Consider the following 13,926-nt stretch of genomic DNA (forward strand, 5'->3'; position numbering starts at 1 on the left):
CCGCAAAAATTTCCTGATGTTAAAAAAATAATTTGTACTAGAAAGTCTCGGATGCACTGTGTAGAATCAGCTGGAGCTTAAGAAAAACTAGATTGTCAGGGGAAAAGTTTCTTGGAGAAGGAAAACGACGTATAATATACACACATTAGAGGGTTGGGGGAGAAAGAAGATACACCTTATGAAGTGTGCACCGCATGGCGCAGGCAATGGTAAGCACGGACACTTGAGGGGCTGTGAGAGTCAGAAGGTGACTGCAGAGCTCACTGGGCACATCTAGAGACAGGAGGCCCAGTTGGGAGACACTAACAATACCTTCTGATATTAAATAGAGAGGGTCGGGCCTGGACTGCAAGTAAGGGGTGAGATTAGATTACATGTGGAAAGATTAAGAAAGCTTGGTAATGGAGTGGTGACACAGTGAGATGATGATTCCAAGTTTCTGAGCCTGGGAGTGCTAATGAGAGAAATCACATCATCATCATCATCCATCTTTGTGTGAGAGACGCTAAGCCCGTAAACAGTTTCTTCCTTTGCTCTGGCACTGCCAAGCATCATCACTCACCTGGATTATTGTACTACTATCACAGAAATGAGCTCCTTGCCCTGACATTACTACTTATCATCCCATCCCCGATAAGCCACCCTGTACCCCAGAGTCCCATCATATTATTTTATTTGAAATGCAAGTAATTTAAAATAGTCTGTGATTTTGCTGTCTACATCTTTTTTTTTTTTTTTTTTTTTTTTGAGATGGAGTTTTGCTTTGTCGCCCAAGCTGGAGTGTAGTGGCGTGATCTTGGCTCACTGCAACCTCCACTTCTCGGGTTCAAGCAATTCTCATGCCTCAGCCTCCGAAGTAGCTGAGATTACAGGCATGCAGCACCACACCTGGCTAATCTTTGTATTTTTAGTAGAGATGGGGTCTCGCCATGTTGGCCAGGCTGGTCTCGAACTCCTGATCTCAAGTGATCCACCTGCCTCAGCCTCCCAAAGTGCTGGGATGACAGGAACCTACATCTTAAACCTCACTCCTCACTATGCTTTCACGTGCCCCACACACACCAACCTAACAGAACTACCGCAGCCCAGAGATGGCTCCCCATTTCCTATGTTCCATATTTCTCCGTGCATCCAGTTAGACTCTCAAGTAGTAACACTCAACTCAGCCAATACCTCTCTTCTGGAAATCTCCTCCTCTACTTTCCTCTCCTCCCTAATTCCACATCAGCTGGGCACCCCTACAACCCCCTCCCCAGTGTCACACTAACCTACACACTACAATGGAACTGAACCACACTCCTTATCAAGTGCTCATTTATCCACTGGGTTGAATCATCCCCCAACCCCAAGCCCTTAGGAACTAACGGCCCAAATAGCAGACTTTAGGTATACACTCTCCAGCAGTTTTAGCGCAATGGGCTTTCTGTTTAGAAGTGTGTTTCATATTCTAGAAAAACCACAGGACTGGGAATTAGAAGATATGCATTCTAAGATTCAGTTCCTATGTGTAATCTTAGTCAAATATATAAATACTATTTCCTCTTAAAAAATGGGGCCTGGCGTGGTGGCTCACGCCTGTAATCCCAGCACTTTGGGAGGACAAGGTGGGCAGATCATGAGGTCAGGAGTTCAAGACCAGCCTCGCCAACATGGTGAAACCCCGTCTCTACTAAAAATACAAAAATTAGTTGGGCATGGTGGCACAGCCTGTAATTCCAGTTACTTGGGAGGCTGAAGTAGGAGAATTGCGTGAACCAGGACCTGGGAGTTGGAGGTTGCAATGAGCCAAGATTGTGCCACTGCACTCCAGCCTGGGCTACACAGTGACACTCTTTCTTTAAAAAAAAAAAAAAAAGTTAGAAATGAGGATTCTATCATTCAAACACTTCAGATGTGAATATTCATTGTACTTTCTGCTAAGTTACATCTTATCTAGAAAAAGAAATGTAAGGAATACCTTTGGTTATTTCACAACATACACCCATACTATGATCAGAAACCTCCTAAAAATTCATCAAAGCTCCCTTTCTTAAACTGCAGGTTAAGTATATGTATCATTTTATTCGCATAAAATGATGTGATAGTTTATTCTTCTTCTTAGCATTTCAGAACAAGTATTTTTATAGATCAACATCCAATTATCCATTAAAATGGATTAACCAAATAGCAAACAGTTTACAAAGTACTCTGACTTTGAAATCTGATCCCAAATTCTTCCACAATAGATTTACTGTAATCCACTGTGTTTTGCTTATGATAAAATTATACTTAGTTTGCATTATTTTTGCTGAAATAGGTGGTGATGAAAGGTGGCTAGGAGTGGGTAGAATACTGAGAGTAGAACATCTGAGATATCAAATGCAATGTTACTTCACAGCTAATAAAACAATAACAAAATTCCTCTAGAAGCTCTCATATTAGTTGATTTAATAACGTAAATTCAGTTTCTTCAAATTTCATACTGAAAACCTAAATTATGTGTATTCTGGAGCAGTGCTTTTCTCCTATCTCCTAATAAGAGCTCTATTGGAAAGTATGCAAGCTACCTACTTCATGTTTGAAGAACAATGCCTTCATGTTTGCGAGGCACAAAGTTTGTCACATTTAAAATTCTGAACTTGATATATCTTAAAATCAATAGGTACAATTAATAGGAGATATTTAGTTTTGCTGTTTCCCTTCTTAACCTTAACAAAAAGCTGTTACAAAACTGAGTGCAGCGCTTACAATTTCTGGCAACTTTTAATTATGAAAAAGCAGAATTAATGTATTTTTTAAAAGAAAACAAAGCAATCTTACTGCATGCATTTTCTTGGTAGCAATAGAAACGGATTTATCAGGGGGAAAGTAGAAGTCGCTTGCTGAGAGCCAGGCTGGGCATGTAATTTGCATAGAAGAGGGAGCAGATTGTCAATGCCCTGACCTGTCAAACACAGGTAGGGCCTCGGAGATAATGGGTCCCAGAATACAAAGCTCCATCTTGATCCAGACAGACGCACACAACGTGGAGAGGCCAGATGGATTAAATGAGAGACAAAAATGCTGGCTTCTGCCATCTCCACAGGAAGAACGTAAGTGCTGCAGAAGATGACAGATACCAGATACCACATGGATCCCACCCCAGTCTCTTGGCCCCATTGCTGTGCCCATGCCATGATTTCCACACTGCTGAGAAGAGGCCAGCCTGTTCAGTGCCATGAATATAGTCACTGGGGAGGGGCTCGACCCAACTGACAAGAGCAATCAACCATGCCTACGCCTACATGTCTTACTTGTAAAGAGGAAAAGTGCCACATGATGGTAGAAACCAGAGCCTGCAGCATGGTGCAAGGAGCTCTCTGGTCCTGCTGACCTCCATAACTAGCTTTTCCACAATGGCTCAGTCTCTAGCCACATGTTTCCAGGGTGCACTGCATCCTTAGGAAATGTCCCATGTGACAAAAAGACCATCTGCCTAGACGATGGTCCTCTTTTCAGATCCAGGTTCAAGGGGTATGTGGCTTTTTAATTTCTACGGGCAGCTGTAACTGAGTCGGACCATCGGGACAAGAAAGAACCCACTTCCCCTGAGGCCCACTTAGCACAGACAATGGAGGATGTTGGACATGCAGCCAGGGGACACATAGCTAAGGGACAAGCCCAGAAAGGCAAAAATGCAGGAGCACAGCCACAGAGACAGCAAGTCCAGAGACTCTGCTGTGCAGGTCCACAGGCCAGACCCTGAAAATGGTGTGGTTAGGAAACCGAAGGAGGGCTAACTGAGCCGGCCTTCTTTCCAAAGCTGGAGGCAGAAAGTGCCTTTGCGTCTTCAGTTTTACGTAAGCTGATCGCCACCGGCAGTAACACCACATTTGATAGACATTTTTTTTAAAACAAAAACAAAGAGTTTGCTGAAGTATTGAAGACCTAGTGCATACAAGGTCCAGTGTTGGATACCTCACTCACCCACTCAAAGATTTGGCAGACATTCATTTAATTCTACGATTTGCCAAGCTTTGTGTTTGGTAACGCAAGATGAAAACAGATGGAGTGTTTTCCACATGGGCCTCGCAGAAGGTGAGGGGGTTAGCACGCCAGATGTAGGGCAGTGAGGGGGTACATAGAATCATGGAATGTTAAACTAGGAGGGACTTCGGAAACCATCTAAACCATCTAAGCCAGAACTTTTACAGCTTTTTCCTAAATACTCAAAAACACCCTTTTTAAAAACTAAAATTTACAAAGGATCCCCATGTACAGAAGTGAGTAAAACAACTGTCAAGGTGGTGGTGGGGGAAGGTGACGCTGGTGGCCTTTCCCACTCTCCAAACCCATTGAGGTACTGCTCCTGACCAGAGATCACAACACACCAATTAAAAGTCAATGATCTAGTCCAAATCTTCAGTTTTACAAATGAAGAAATTAAAGCTCAAGCAGTTGAAGTTTTGACTAAAATCCCAAATTACTTAGAAGAATGTAGAGGAGGATGCAAGTCACTTGAATTCCACTTCTGTGTTCATTCCACCCTACAAACACGATTTTAAGAACCAAAATTGGAAAAGTTTGGAATTTACAATAGTTGCCATTCTTTTGCCATATGCAAAGTTCAGAAAACTGGTATGCAAAAAATAATAAAAACAGGACTTTTGAAAAATACGACATTTGGTGGTTGTAGGTGCAACGTGTTTTAGGGCACCTACCACACATGTATTTCCCAGGTCTTATCCAGAACTTTATCTTTGGTTTGCAAATTGTAATTTGTCTATCCATGTGTTTCATTTCACTTTTTTTTTCTGAAGGACAGATACATGAATGAATTTGAATATACTGTTATTTCTCATTTTGTTTTTAAAAAATAAGTTTACATAGGGACAAAATCAGATGTCCACACTGGTGGGACACTCCAGAGGCTGTCCCTACAGAATTAAAAATATGCCTTATATTCATATGTATTCTATCTCCTGTTACATTTGAAATGAGTGAAATATTGTAAGAGCAAACTGCATCTTTTAAGGAAAATTAAATAACATTTTAACCAGAACAAGAAAAAAGTTCAAAAGCATCATCAATTGTAGATACTTAAAAAATATATACCAAGGGGCCAAAGCATAGTAATTTTTTATTAAATATACACCCAAGACAGACAGAAGCAAGCTCTATAATTGTCAAGTAATATTGATTAGGATGGCAAGGAACCATTATTACAAAGGGAAAAAAATCAATAGGATCAAAAGCTTATATGACTCAGGATCTTGCAGACCAGGTTTGGCAGCAAAAATAGTAAATATGCTCTTCATCCTGCAAGAATGGGCTGCATATATTCACAGCTGGGAGGAAGTGGGCCTGGAAAGGACGCTGGGAAGCTGCAACTGGGTCTGGAGAGGCCGACCTAAGGAAGTTCTGGGCCTGGAGAGGCTGCCAAAAGGGAAAAACTGGGCCTGGAAAGGCCCAGTTGTGAGGAATCTGATCATAGTGAAAAAACTGCCTGTATTGAGATGGAGAATCAGGCGGAGGTGGAGAGAAGTGTAGCAATCCTCTAAGTTATGCTTCGCATATTACGTTATGACAGAAATATTCATCTTCCCAAACGCATTATATGTATAAGCAAAATACATAAGTTTTTCCTTATTCTCAAAATGTGATCTTTGTTACTTAAAACTCTTCTTCCCACAAAAGTCTTCCTTAGGTATATGTGATAGAAGTGGTCCACTCAAATGTTGAATTGCAAGTAATTTACAATCTACACAAATTATCTCTGGTCTCTGCTTTAGCCTTATTCTGTGGTCCCTCCAACTATTCTTACAATAGTTTGATGGGTGAGTCACATTTGAGGTTAAAACACTAGAAGGTAAATTAGTAGTTATGAACAATATAAGATACTCAATAATTTTCACTATTAGGACTCCTAAGCCCTTTTGCTTCTTAGTAAATATATCAGTAGAGTTTTTCCATTATTTTTTAATAGAATGGTTACTTTAATATAATAAATGTTTAACTCTCTAGAAGGATATATTTGTACCTATCTATAAATTTATTTTTTCTTCAATAAACCATGGAAGACATTCATATTAAGCTTTGACTTTTAATAATCTTGGCTTTAAATATTTTGCAATTTCAAAATATACACACACAAATATAGCTTCCTAGTTTAGTTATCGGAAAGCAAGAGTAATTCCTGAAAGCAAAAAAAGAAAAAAAATGTGTTTTTAAGATCACAGATTATTAGAGATACTCAATGGAGACATCCTATTTGAGACACTACAAAGTAGTGGTTTTCAAACATTCTGATCTCAGGATGACTTTACACCCCTGAAAATTATTAAGCACTCGAAATAACTTTTTTATATGTGGATTACATCTAGCAACATGTACTGAATGAAAACTGGGAAAGTTTTAAAATATTACTTTTTAAAAACAAGCAACTTCATGTTAAAAGAAATTACATTTTTACCAAAAAATATATATATTCCAAAAGAAGTGAGAACAATGGCACTGTTAAATATTTTTTCAAAATTTTTAGTTTAATATTGGCCTATAAGACAGATTCTCATATCTGCTTCTGCATTCAATCTAATGCAGTATCACAGGACATGTGGCCTGCAGAAAACCCCAATGTATACTTAGAATGTGAGTAGAGGGCAAATAATATCGTCTTCTTATTATGAAATGAGAGATTATTAGACCTCAGAGATCTCAGAGATTCCCCTGAAGAGTCTTAGAAAACCCCCAGGGCTCCCTGGAGCTCACTTTAAGAAATAGAGTCTAATTTTAATGTTATTCTTTCAGCCATTATAAACTTACAGGTCTCCATGCCTTCATCATCATCATCTACTGTGGGTTTATCATAAGATTTGTCGATGGCAGCTCTGAAGCTCTCATTGCATCCCCTGCCTCTGATTATCCGTGGCCGTGGACGATGGAAAGGAATATCCCCATTCAAAGTCACCTCAGCAACTGCAGTCTGCAGACTCTCTAATGAGCTTGACTTCTTCAGACCCAGAGAAGGACCCACATCTCTGCTGGGAGAACCTGGGAGGTTTACAAAAAAAAAAAATGTTAGTGTGAATTAGTGAAAATTATGTACCAGAATATGCACTGTCGAAAACTTCAGGTACGTAACAATTACTTGCTCAATGATGAGTTCTGGAATGTAGATGGAAAAGACAAAGAATAAATGAAGTAATAGTTACTAATTTTTATTTTTCCCAAATTTATATTAGACTTGGTCTATTTTCTCTCTTTGCATTAGGAAAAGCTCTAAGTCATTACTTTTTTAAAAAAATTTCAACAGATGAAATTGTTGTCAAATCATTTTGCTCCAGTAATAGAAATAATCTAAAAGAACCAGAATAACCCGGAAGCTCATTTGAAAAGCAAGGGAAGATGAGGAGAAGGCTAAGGTAAATAACCAAGAATAAGCTTTGCACTTAATTAAAACCTTTTTTTTTTTGGCAATTTAAAATTATTTAGAACAGAAACTAGACATGCACATCAATGTGCTCTGTCAAGTCTTCCTTGCTAAAATGTAGACCCACAACACTGCATAAGGAGTAAGACCACGGGGGCTGACATGTCACCAAAACAGGGCAACCTGGCAGCAGGTAGAAACCCAACCCTGGGAAATATGGATATTCTATAGAAAGAGTAACACTAGCTTTGAACGGAAACAGATTACATAAGGGCTCTCTCTCAGAGGGAAATAAAAAAGGAGAGACTGGATATGAGTACTTCTATCTCTAGGCCTGGGAATAATATGTTTGAAAAACAGGTGATGGACAGAAGAAAGACAACTTAGCAATTAACCAGAACATTTCATGAGGATGACAGGGACAAATTCCGGGAATTAAAAATTTGGCTCTATTTCCTGAGGATCTAGGGCAGAAGGACCCAAGATAATACCAATAGTACCAAGCTGTGGAAGGCAATCAAAACTGATCTCTTTAACGGGTAAGACAGCCTCATCCATCACTGCCTGACCTGACACTCAAAGGTAGACTAATTTAGCTTCCGGATGACTGAAATACCAGCTCTGCACCACCACCTGGGCAATCCAGGTTACAGAACTGGTTCTTCACATATACTGTTAAAAAGACAGGTGAAAAAAAATAGAGGGTAGGAGAAAGAAAATAGTTTATCTCTGCATGGGGTCATCAACCCATATGTTGATAATGTTATTACCCAGAAGACAAATAGTTGTGACATAGGCTTTCCACAGCTCAGAAAATAAAATAGAATTAAAATTACACTGAAAGACTCAAAACAAAATTTAATTTTTTAAGATTCATTGATGTTAAATGAAGCTGTTTTAGGTAAGAATAGATATGTTTAAAATGTAGCACAAACAGGAAGGCAAACACATGATTCTAATGAAGACATAATATTCCACAAATTGTTGTGCTGGAAAGAAAAAGATGTCATATTTAGCTTTCTCAATGCAGGTCTGTCTATATTTATTTGTTTTATGACAAAAGGTCATGAGATTTATTTCTTTGAATGAGATCCATCTTACTTTTTCTCTGGGTAGCACTACAATTTTTGACAACTGCATTTTCTAAATTACTCATAAAAGTCATGTCATGGGAAGGAAGATGAATTTTGTTCCAAAAACCTACATAATAAAAAATCAAGGAATCAAAAAGAATGGGAGAAGATCATTCCTGAGCAGGGATATTTACCTTTATAGTTCCTAGAATTAGCACTAGAAAGATCTTTTTGTGAATAAATGCCTATCAATTTTCATAATTTACCAGCTATATTTGGCTTCCATAAACATGTATTGGGCAAATATTTGGTGCTTTAAGTTTATGAAGGATATGTGTATGTGTGTATGTATTTGTATGTGAGTATATATCATGAAGATTTCATGCTTCCAGAAAAAAATTCTCATAAAAACACCATTTATATATATTAAGCTTTTCTTTATGTAAAGTTAGCTGAGATTTTACTTAGTGTACTGACAGCAATAAAAACTTAAATAATGAATTTCAGAAATGGCATGAGTATTCATTAAAATTGAGTGTCCCTAAGCATAAACACAGGCAAGCTTGGAAAGAAAAACAATGGTCAAAGTATAATTCAATAAACGATAATTTTGTAAGTGCAATTCAGAGTTTACCTACCTATTTGTTTCCCTAAATTCATAACAATAACCTTTTGGCAAAATGTTGACCATTGTGGATGGTGGGCCCTGGGTTTGTGGAAGGTCAATGAACTACTCTCTGTATATTTATGTATAGATGAAAACTTGTATAATAAAAAATTATACAAAATGTCAATTATCTACAACTTCTGAATCTGCAACACAGATCAGCAAACTGTGAGTCAAATGTGGAAAATTTTACTAGAACACAGCCATGCCCATGTATTTACATATTGTCTATGGCTACTTTCATTCAACAATGATAGAATGTAAAAGTTGCAACAGAGATCTAAAATATTTATCATCTGTTCCTTTACAGAAAGAGCTTGCTAACTTTCGATTTATAACATGAGTAACATACATTTTAGTACTATATTTGACCAAGAAACCATAACAAAGATTTTGAATGATATGTTAGGATTTCTCAATGAAGTTATTAAAATCCCTAACACATTGATACAGTCAAGTGCCTTTAGAAAAAATTAAAAGGATTCCCTAACAATATAAACTTAGCATTTTACTAGTAATGAAAATTTAAAAAGTCTTTTTGTACATAAAATATATGGAAAAGACTGTTTTTATTTACACCATAAAAGTCAGTATCTTTTGTCTTAATTTTAAGACAATATTTTAAGCTCTTACTTTACACAAATCTTTTAGGTCATTAGCATACTTTGCTAATCTTTATACTTCAAGAATGAAACCATTAGAAATCCAATTCTCTTCTTATACCTGTTCTCCCTTGTTATAATTTGGGAAGAAATATTTATCCCCAAGATATGATACAAGATTCCTAAATCTGGAAAAAATAAAAAGGGAAATCATAATCATACTATTTTCCTAGATCTGTTTTCTATTCCTACTTAGTAATATCCCTCTTGCCAAAAAAGAAAGGAAAGGATGCCTTTTGCAAGGGGCAGGGGGAAATGTAATTCAATTTTCATTATGAAAGGCTTATGGCTAGGCTAGACAGATGTTCAATGCTAAAATGCCACTATGATTCTCCCAAAAACCTTTGGACTAATCTATAAAATCATAATCTTTCTTGAAAACTCAAGTCAAGAGAAGTGACGAAAGAAAAATAAGTGAAAATCTTTTCACTCTCTAATACTAGGGGACAGGGACATAATAAAATATCTACTTTAGGTATTTTATTCATTTAGATGTAAAATCAACAGACCAAGTATTTTGACATCTTTGTAATAGCTTTTTGCCCCAAGATTTTCTAATTTAATTTGGTAGAATAGACTGCACAAAGTGCAAAAAAAAAAAAAAAAAAAGTTCTTTTTCTCTAGAATCTAGCACAGTTTGATTTTTGATTAGACTATAAAATCTGCCTTGAAACTTACGTAATGACTTTCCATGAAAGTTATCTAATGTGCTGAGTTATAACTTGGATATCATTATGTTGTACATCACAATAAACTGTCCTTTTCCTTATAGTAGCTGTGAGTTGGTTAAATTAAGTATTTTTCTTATTTTACCTAACTGACATTGTATATGAAGTCAGGTCCTTTAACCTGAGCAGCTCAATTTGGTTTTTATGGCCATTTACTTGGATCAGGGTTATTGCTTATACTGCTAACTCTAAAAACTAACTACTATTTTACATATGTGAACTATCCCATAACATTTCTCTTTAGCTCTGATTCAATAAACTTTAGGTTTCATAAGAAAAACAAACAACTCAGTAAGGGATAAGGCTACGGTTAATTGCCTTGCAATACAGTTAATCTTATGATTTATTAGATGTCTTTTTTACAATCTATCTTATACTCCACAGAATATAACTCCAACCATGTCCACAATAATCTTTACATATATATGTGGGATACACATTTTTTAAGCAGGCTAAAACTAATTTACTACTGCAGGTTAAAAAGGCAAACTGAAGCTAATTAGTGCTAAGTAGTGTAACTACATCATACTGGATACAGATTAAAACACTATTCCAAACTTATTGTCATAAATGGTCAATTATACAAAGCACGTTAACTACACTTAAAACAGTTTCCTGTGGGCCGGGCGCGGTGGCTCACGCTTGTAATCCCAGCACTTTGGGAGGCCGAGGCAGGCGGATCACAAGGTCAGGAGATCAAGACCATGGTGAAACCCCGTCTCTACTAAAAATACAAAAAAAAAAATAAGCCGGGCGTGGTGGCGGGCGCCTGTAGTCCCAGCTACTCGGAGAGGCTGAGGCAGGAGAATGGCGTGAACCCGGGAGGCGGAGCTTGCAGTGAGCCGAGACTGCGCCACTGCACTCCAGCCTGGGCGACAGAGCAAGACTCTGTCTCAAAAAAAAAAAAAAAAAAAAAAAGAGTTTCCTGTGATTACTGTCATACAATAACATAAAAAGCAAAATCGATTACTATAATGCAAACCCAGTTCAATATAATCCATTGTTTCTATGGAATGATTTGGCAGTATTTTAGAAGTAATGAATTTAGAACAAGCTCAGAAAGTTAAGATATGAAGCCATATACATTATATAGTCTAATCCAATGTCAGGTTAATTATAAGCTAATTCCAGCATCAAAAAAAGAATACGCCTTTCTGAATGACTAATGATAGCAATAACAGACGTTGTCCTACAATGAAAAATATTTATATTGGCACTATTATCTTTCAAATCAAAATCACCACTCTGAGAATCACTTTTTGGATGTTAACCTAGACATCACATAGCTGACTTAAAAACCTAGCAGTCTACCATTACAGATCATGTTTGCAGGATTTTGATTTTTTAAAAATTGGGATAAAACATCCTTACATGAATATAATTAAGAAAATCTAGGTTGTTTCTGGCCTTTTTGAAGCAGTAAATTATATTACTATTTAGTAAGTACACCACTGATAAATTTCTACTAACAGAAAATATTTCTTTTCTTATGTAATTTGATTTCTCACAATGAAAACATCTGTGTAAGACTGGAATATGTATGTTTACATGGCATATGATTGGCAGCTCTATAATTGTGATAAGCTCTGTGGGCCATGGTTTCTATGGCAACAGTCTAACTGTCCATTCTTACCTGCTTTCTGGTCATCCACTGTATTGAGTTTAGTCTCGTCAGCTACTGTTAAAAGGTAAATGTATAATGGTTAGCCCAGTTAGTTCCCATAGCCCATCATGCTTCCACCATTCCCAGATCTTTTCAGTTAGGTGACGATCCTCAGCTAATATTTCATGCAAATACAATGAAACATCAAGCAAACATTCATAATCAAAAAAGGAGGAAAAAAAAGCAGTGTCTCCATGCAATATGCCAGTCATTTCATTTCACAGACATGTGTGTTATATGTTAGCATATCACAATTAGCCAAGGCAATGCATCACCAAATTTTTCTTTATGCATATGATAAATTAATGCTTTTAGTCTTGGAATACAAACAGCCACCAGAGAACAGCATAAGTTACAGTTGATTAACAAAGGTTTTAAATCATTCAGTGTACAGATATAATTAATTATTTTATTTTTTTTTTTGGTGGATTTGGATTTAAAGAGACACTACCTGATTGGTGTTTGAACAACTATGATTATTTTCCTCCTCTCATTTGCCCTTAAATACTTTCTATAATAAATACTCTCAAATTATTACTTTGATCAAATGCCTTAATGATCAAAATATGAAAGCTTCCAATAAATAAACCTTAAAGAACAGCAATGAAAGGAAGACATCATGAAGTAACCAAATTCTAGACATGGATTGAGATAATGGTTTCTCTCCAAAATTTTCTCTTCTAGTTCAAAAATCCCACAACCAACCAAATACAATTTCAATGAAATTGGTTTTAAATAGCCAAAGTCTTAAAACATTTCATTTTGTAAAATAAAGATACATGGACATAGCATGATATGCACATGTGTTTGTTTCCATTCTCTTAAGAAAACATATATTAACATATTGCATATTATGTAAACATGCCACTTATGAGTAATATCGTTATCTCAAACTGGGAGAAAAACTAATTTTTGCCAAATTGCCACATTTCACATTTATTTTCTCTATTGCTTAAAGTAAACAGACATCTGCTTGGGACCATCAATTTTATCCTGAAAGCATTTAAACCTTATTTAGATAAAGATTCATGGAGATTGTACTCACTACCTAAATCCATGCTTTTTGATTTTCGTGTTTTAACGAAATCCAATTGACTGGCATCTGAAAATTGCTTTGTGCGTTTTTCTGACATACTCTGACGTCCAAATCCTTCTCGTTGAAAAGCAAGAACTGGATCAACATCTGGACTCAAAGAGCTGGAGTGAAGAAAAATATAAACATAAAAATATTTACTAAAAATAGCACACATCCATTTTAGGGAGGTTCATACATACCTGCACGTGTAAATATACATATGTATATTCCTCAAGAAAAATTGAACTAAATAATACAAATACAGTCCATTAAAAGAAAAACTGGCTGTATAGAAGGTGATAGAAAAATACAAAATTAATTTAACATTTAGAGTAACTCTTTCTCCATGTGAATTTTCTCCTTCTCTACTTTCCCCTCTGTTTCTTCACTCTATTTGACAATACAGAATTATTTCAAGGTGATTCTAAAAAATGAGCCTGATATTGGAACGACTGAATTTTTCAGGAAACCTGTCATATATTATATACAAACACTAGCGGTGAACAAGTGACCATATAAATTGTAATTAAATAGAAGTTTCAAAAAGAGTATATTCTAGCCTTCTTATGTATCTTTTATGTTGTGTTTTAAGGAAAGAAAAAGAATATGTCATTATGGCATGCCATTTCATAAAGCTGCAGTTTCTCTGAAATATTAAATCAACAAAGAAA

At 36.4% G+C, this 13,926-nt stretch overlaps 1 protein-coding gene across 31 annotated transcripts in view; it reads right to left on the minus strand.

Moving 5' to 3' along the window:
* Positions 1–13,926, minus strand: part of PARD3 (par-3 family cell polarity regulator) — a 712,145-nt gene that overhangs the window by 214,043 nt on the left and 484,176 nt on the right. For 15 of the 31 annotated variants that reach the window (XM_063638016.1, XM_063638015.1, XM_063638013.1 and 12 more), the window contains 3 exons: positions 13,226–13,377; positions 12,151–12,195; positions 6,781–7,008 (listed from right to left, as the gene is read on the minus strand). In XM_063638016.1, the coding sequence (XP_063494086.1) occupies positions 6,781–7,008; positions 12,151–12,195; positions 13,226–13,377 (425 nt within the window). The remainder of the gene's footprint in view (positions 1–6,780; positions 7,009–12,150; positions 12,196–13,225; positions 13,378–13,926) is intronic. The other 16 variants (XM_063638014.1, XM_055275117.2, XM_063638012.1 and 13 more) reach the window with 4 other exon arrangements.

The sequence above is a fragment of the Symphalangus syndactylus genome, chromosome 4 (assembly GCF_028878055.3).
Source record: "Symphalangus syndactylus isolate Jambi chromosome 4, NHGRI_mSymSyn1-v2.1_pri, whole genome shotgun sequence".
NCBI lineage: Eukaryota > Metazoa > Chordata > Mammalia > Primates > Hylobatidae > Symphalangus > Symphalangus syndactylus.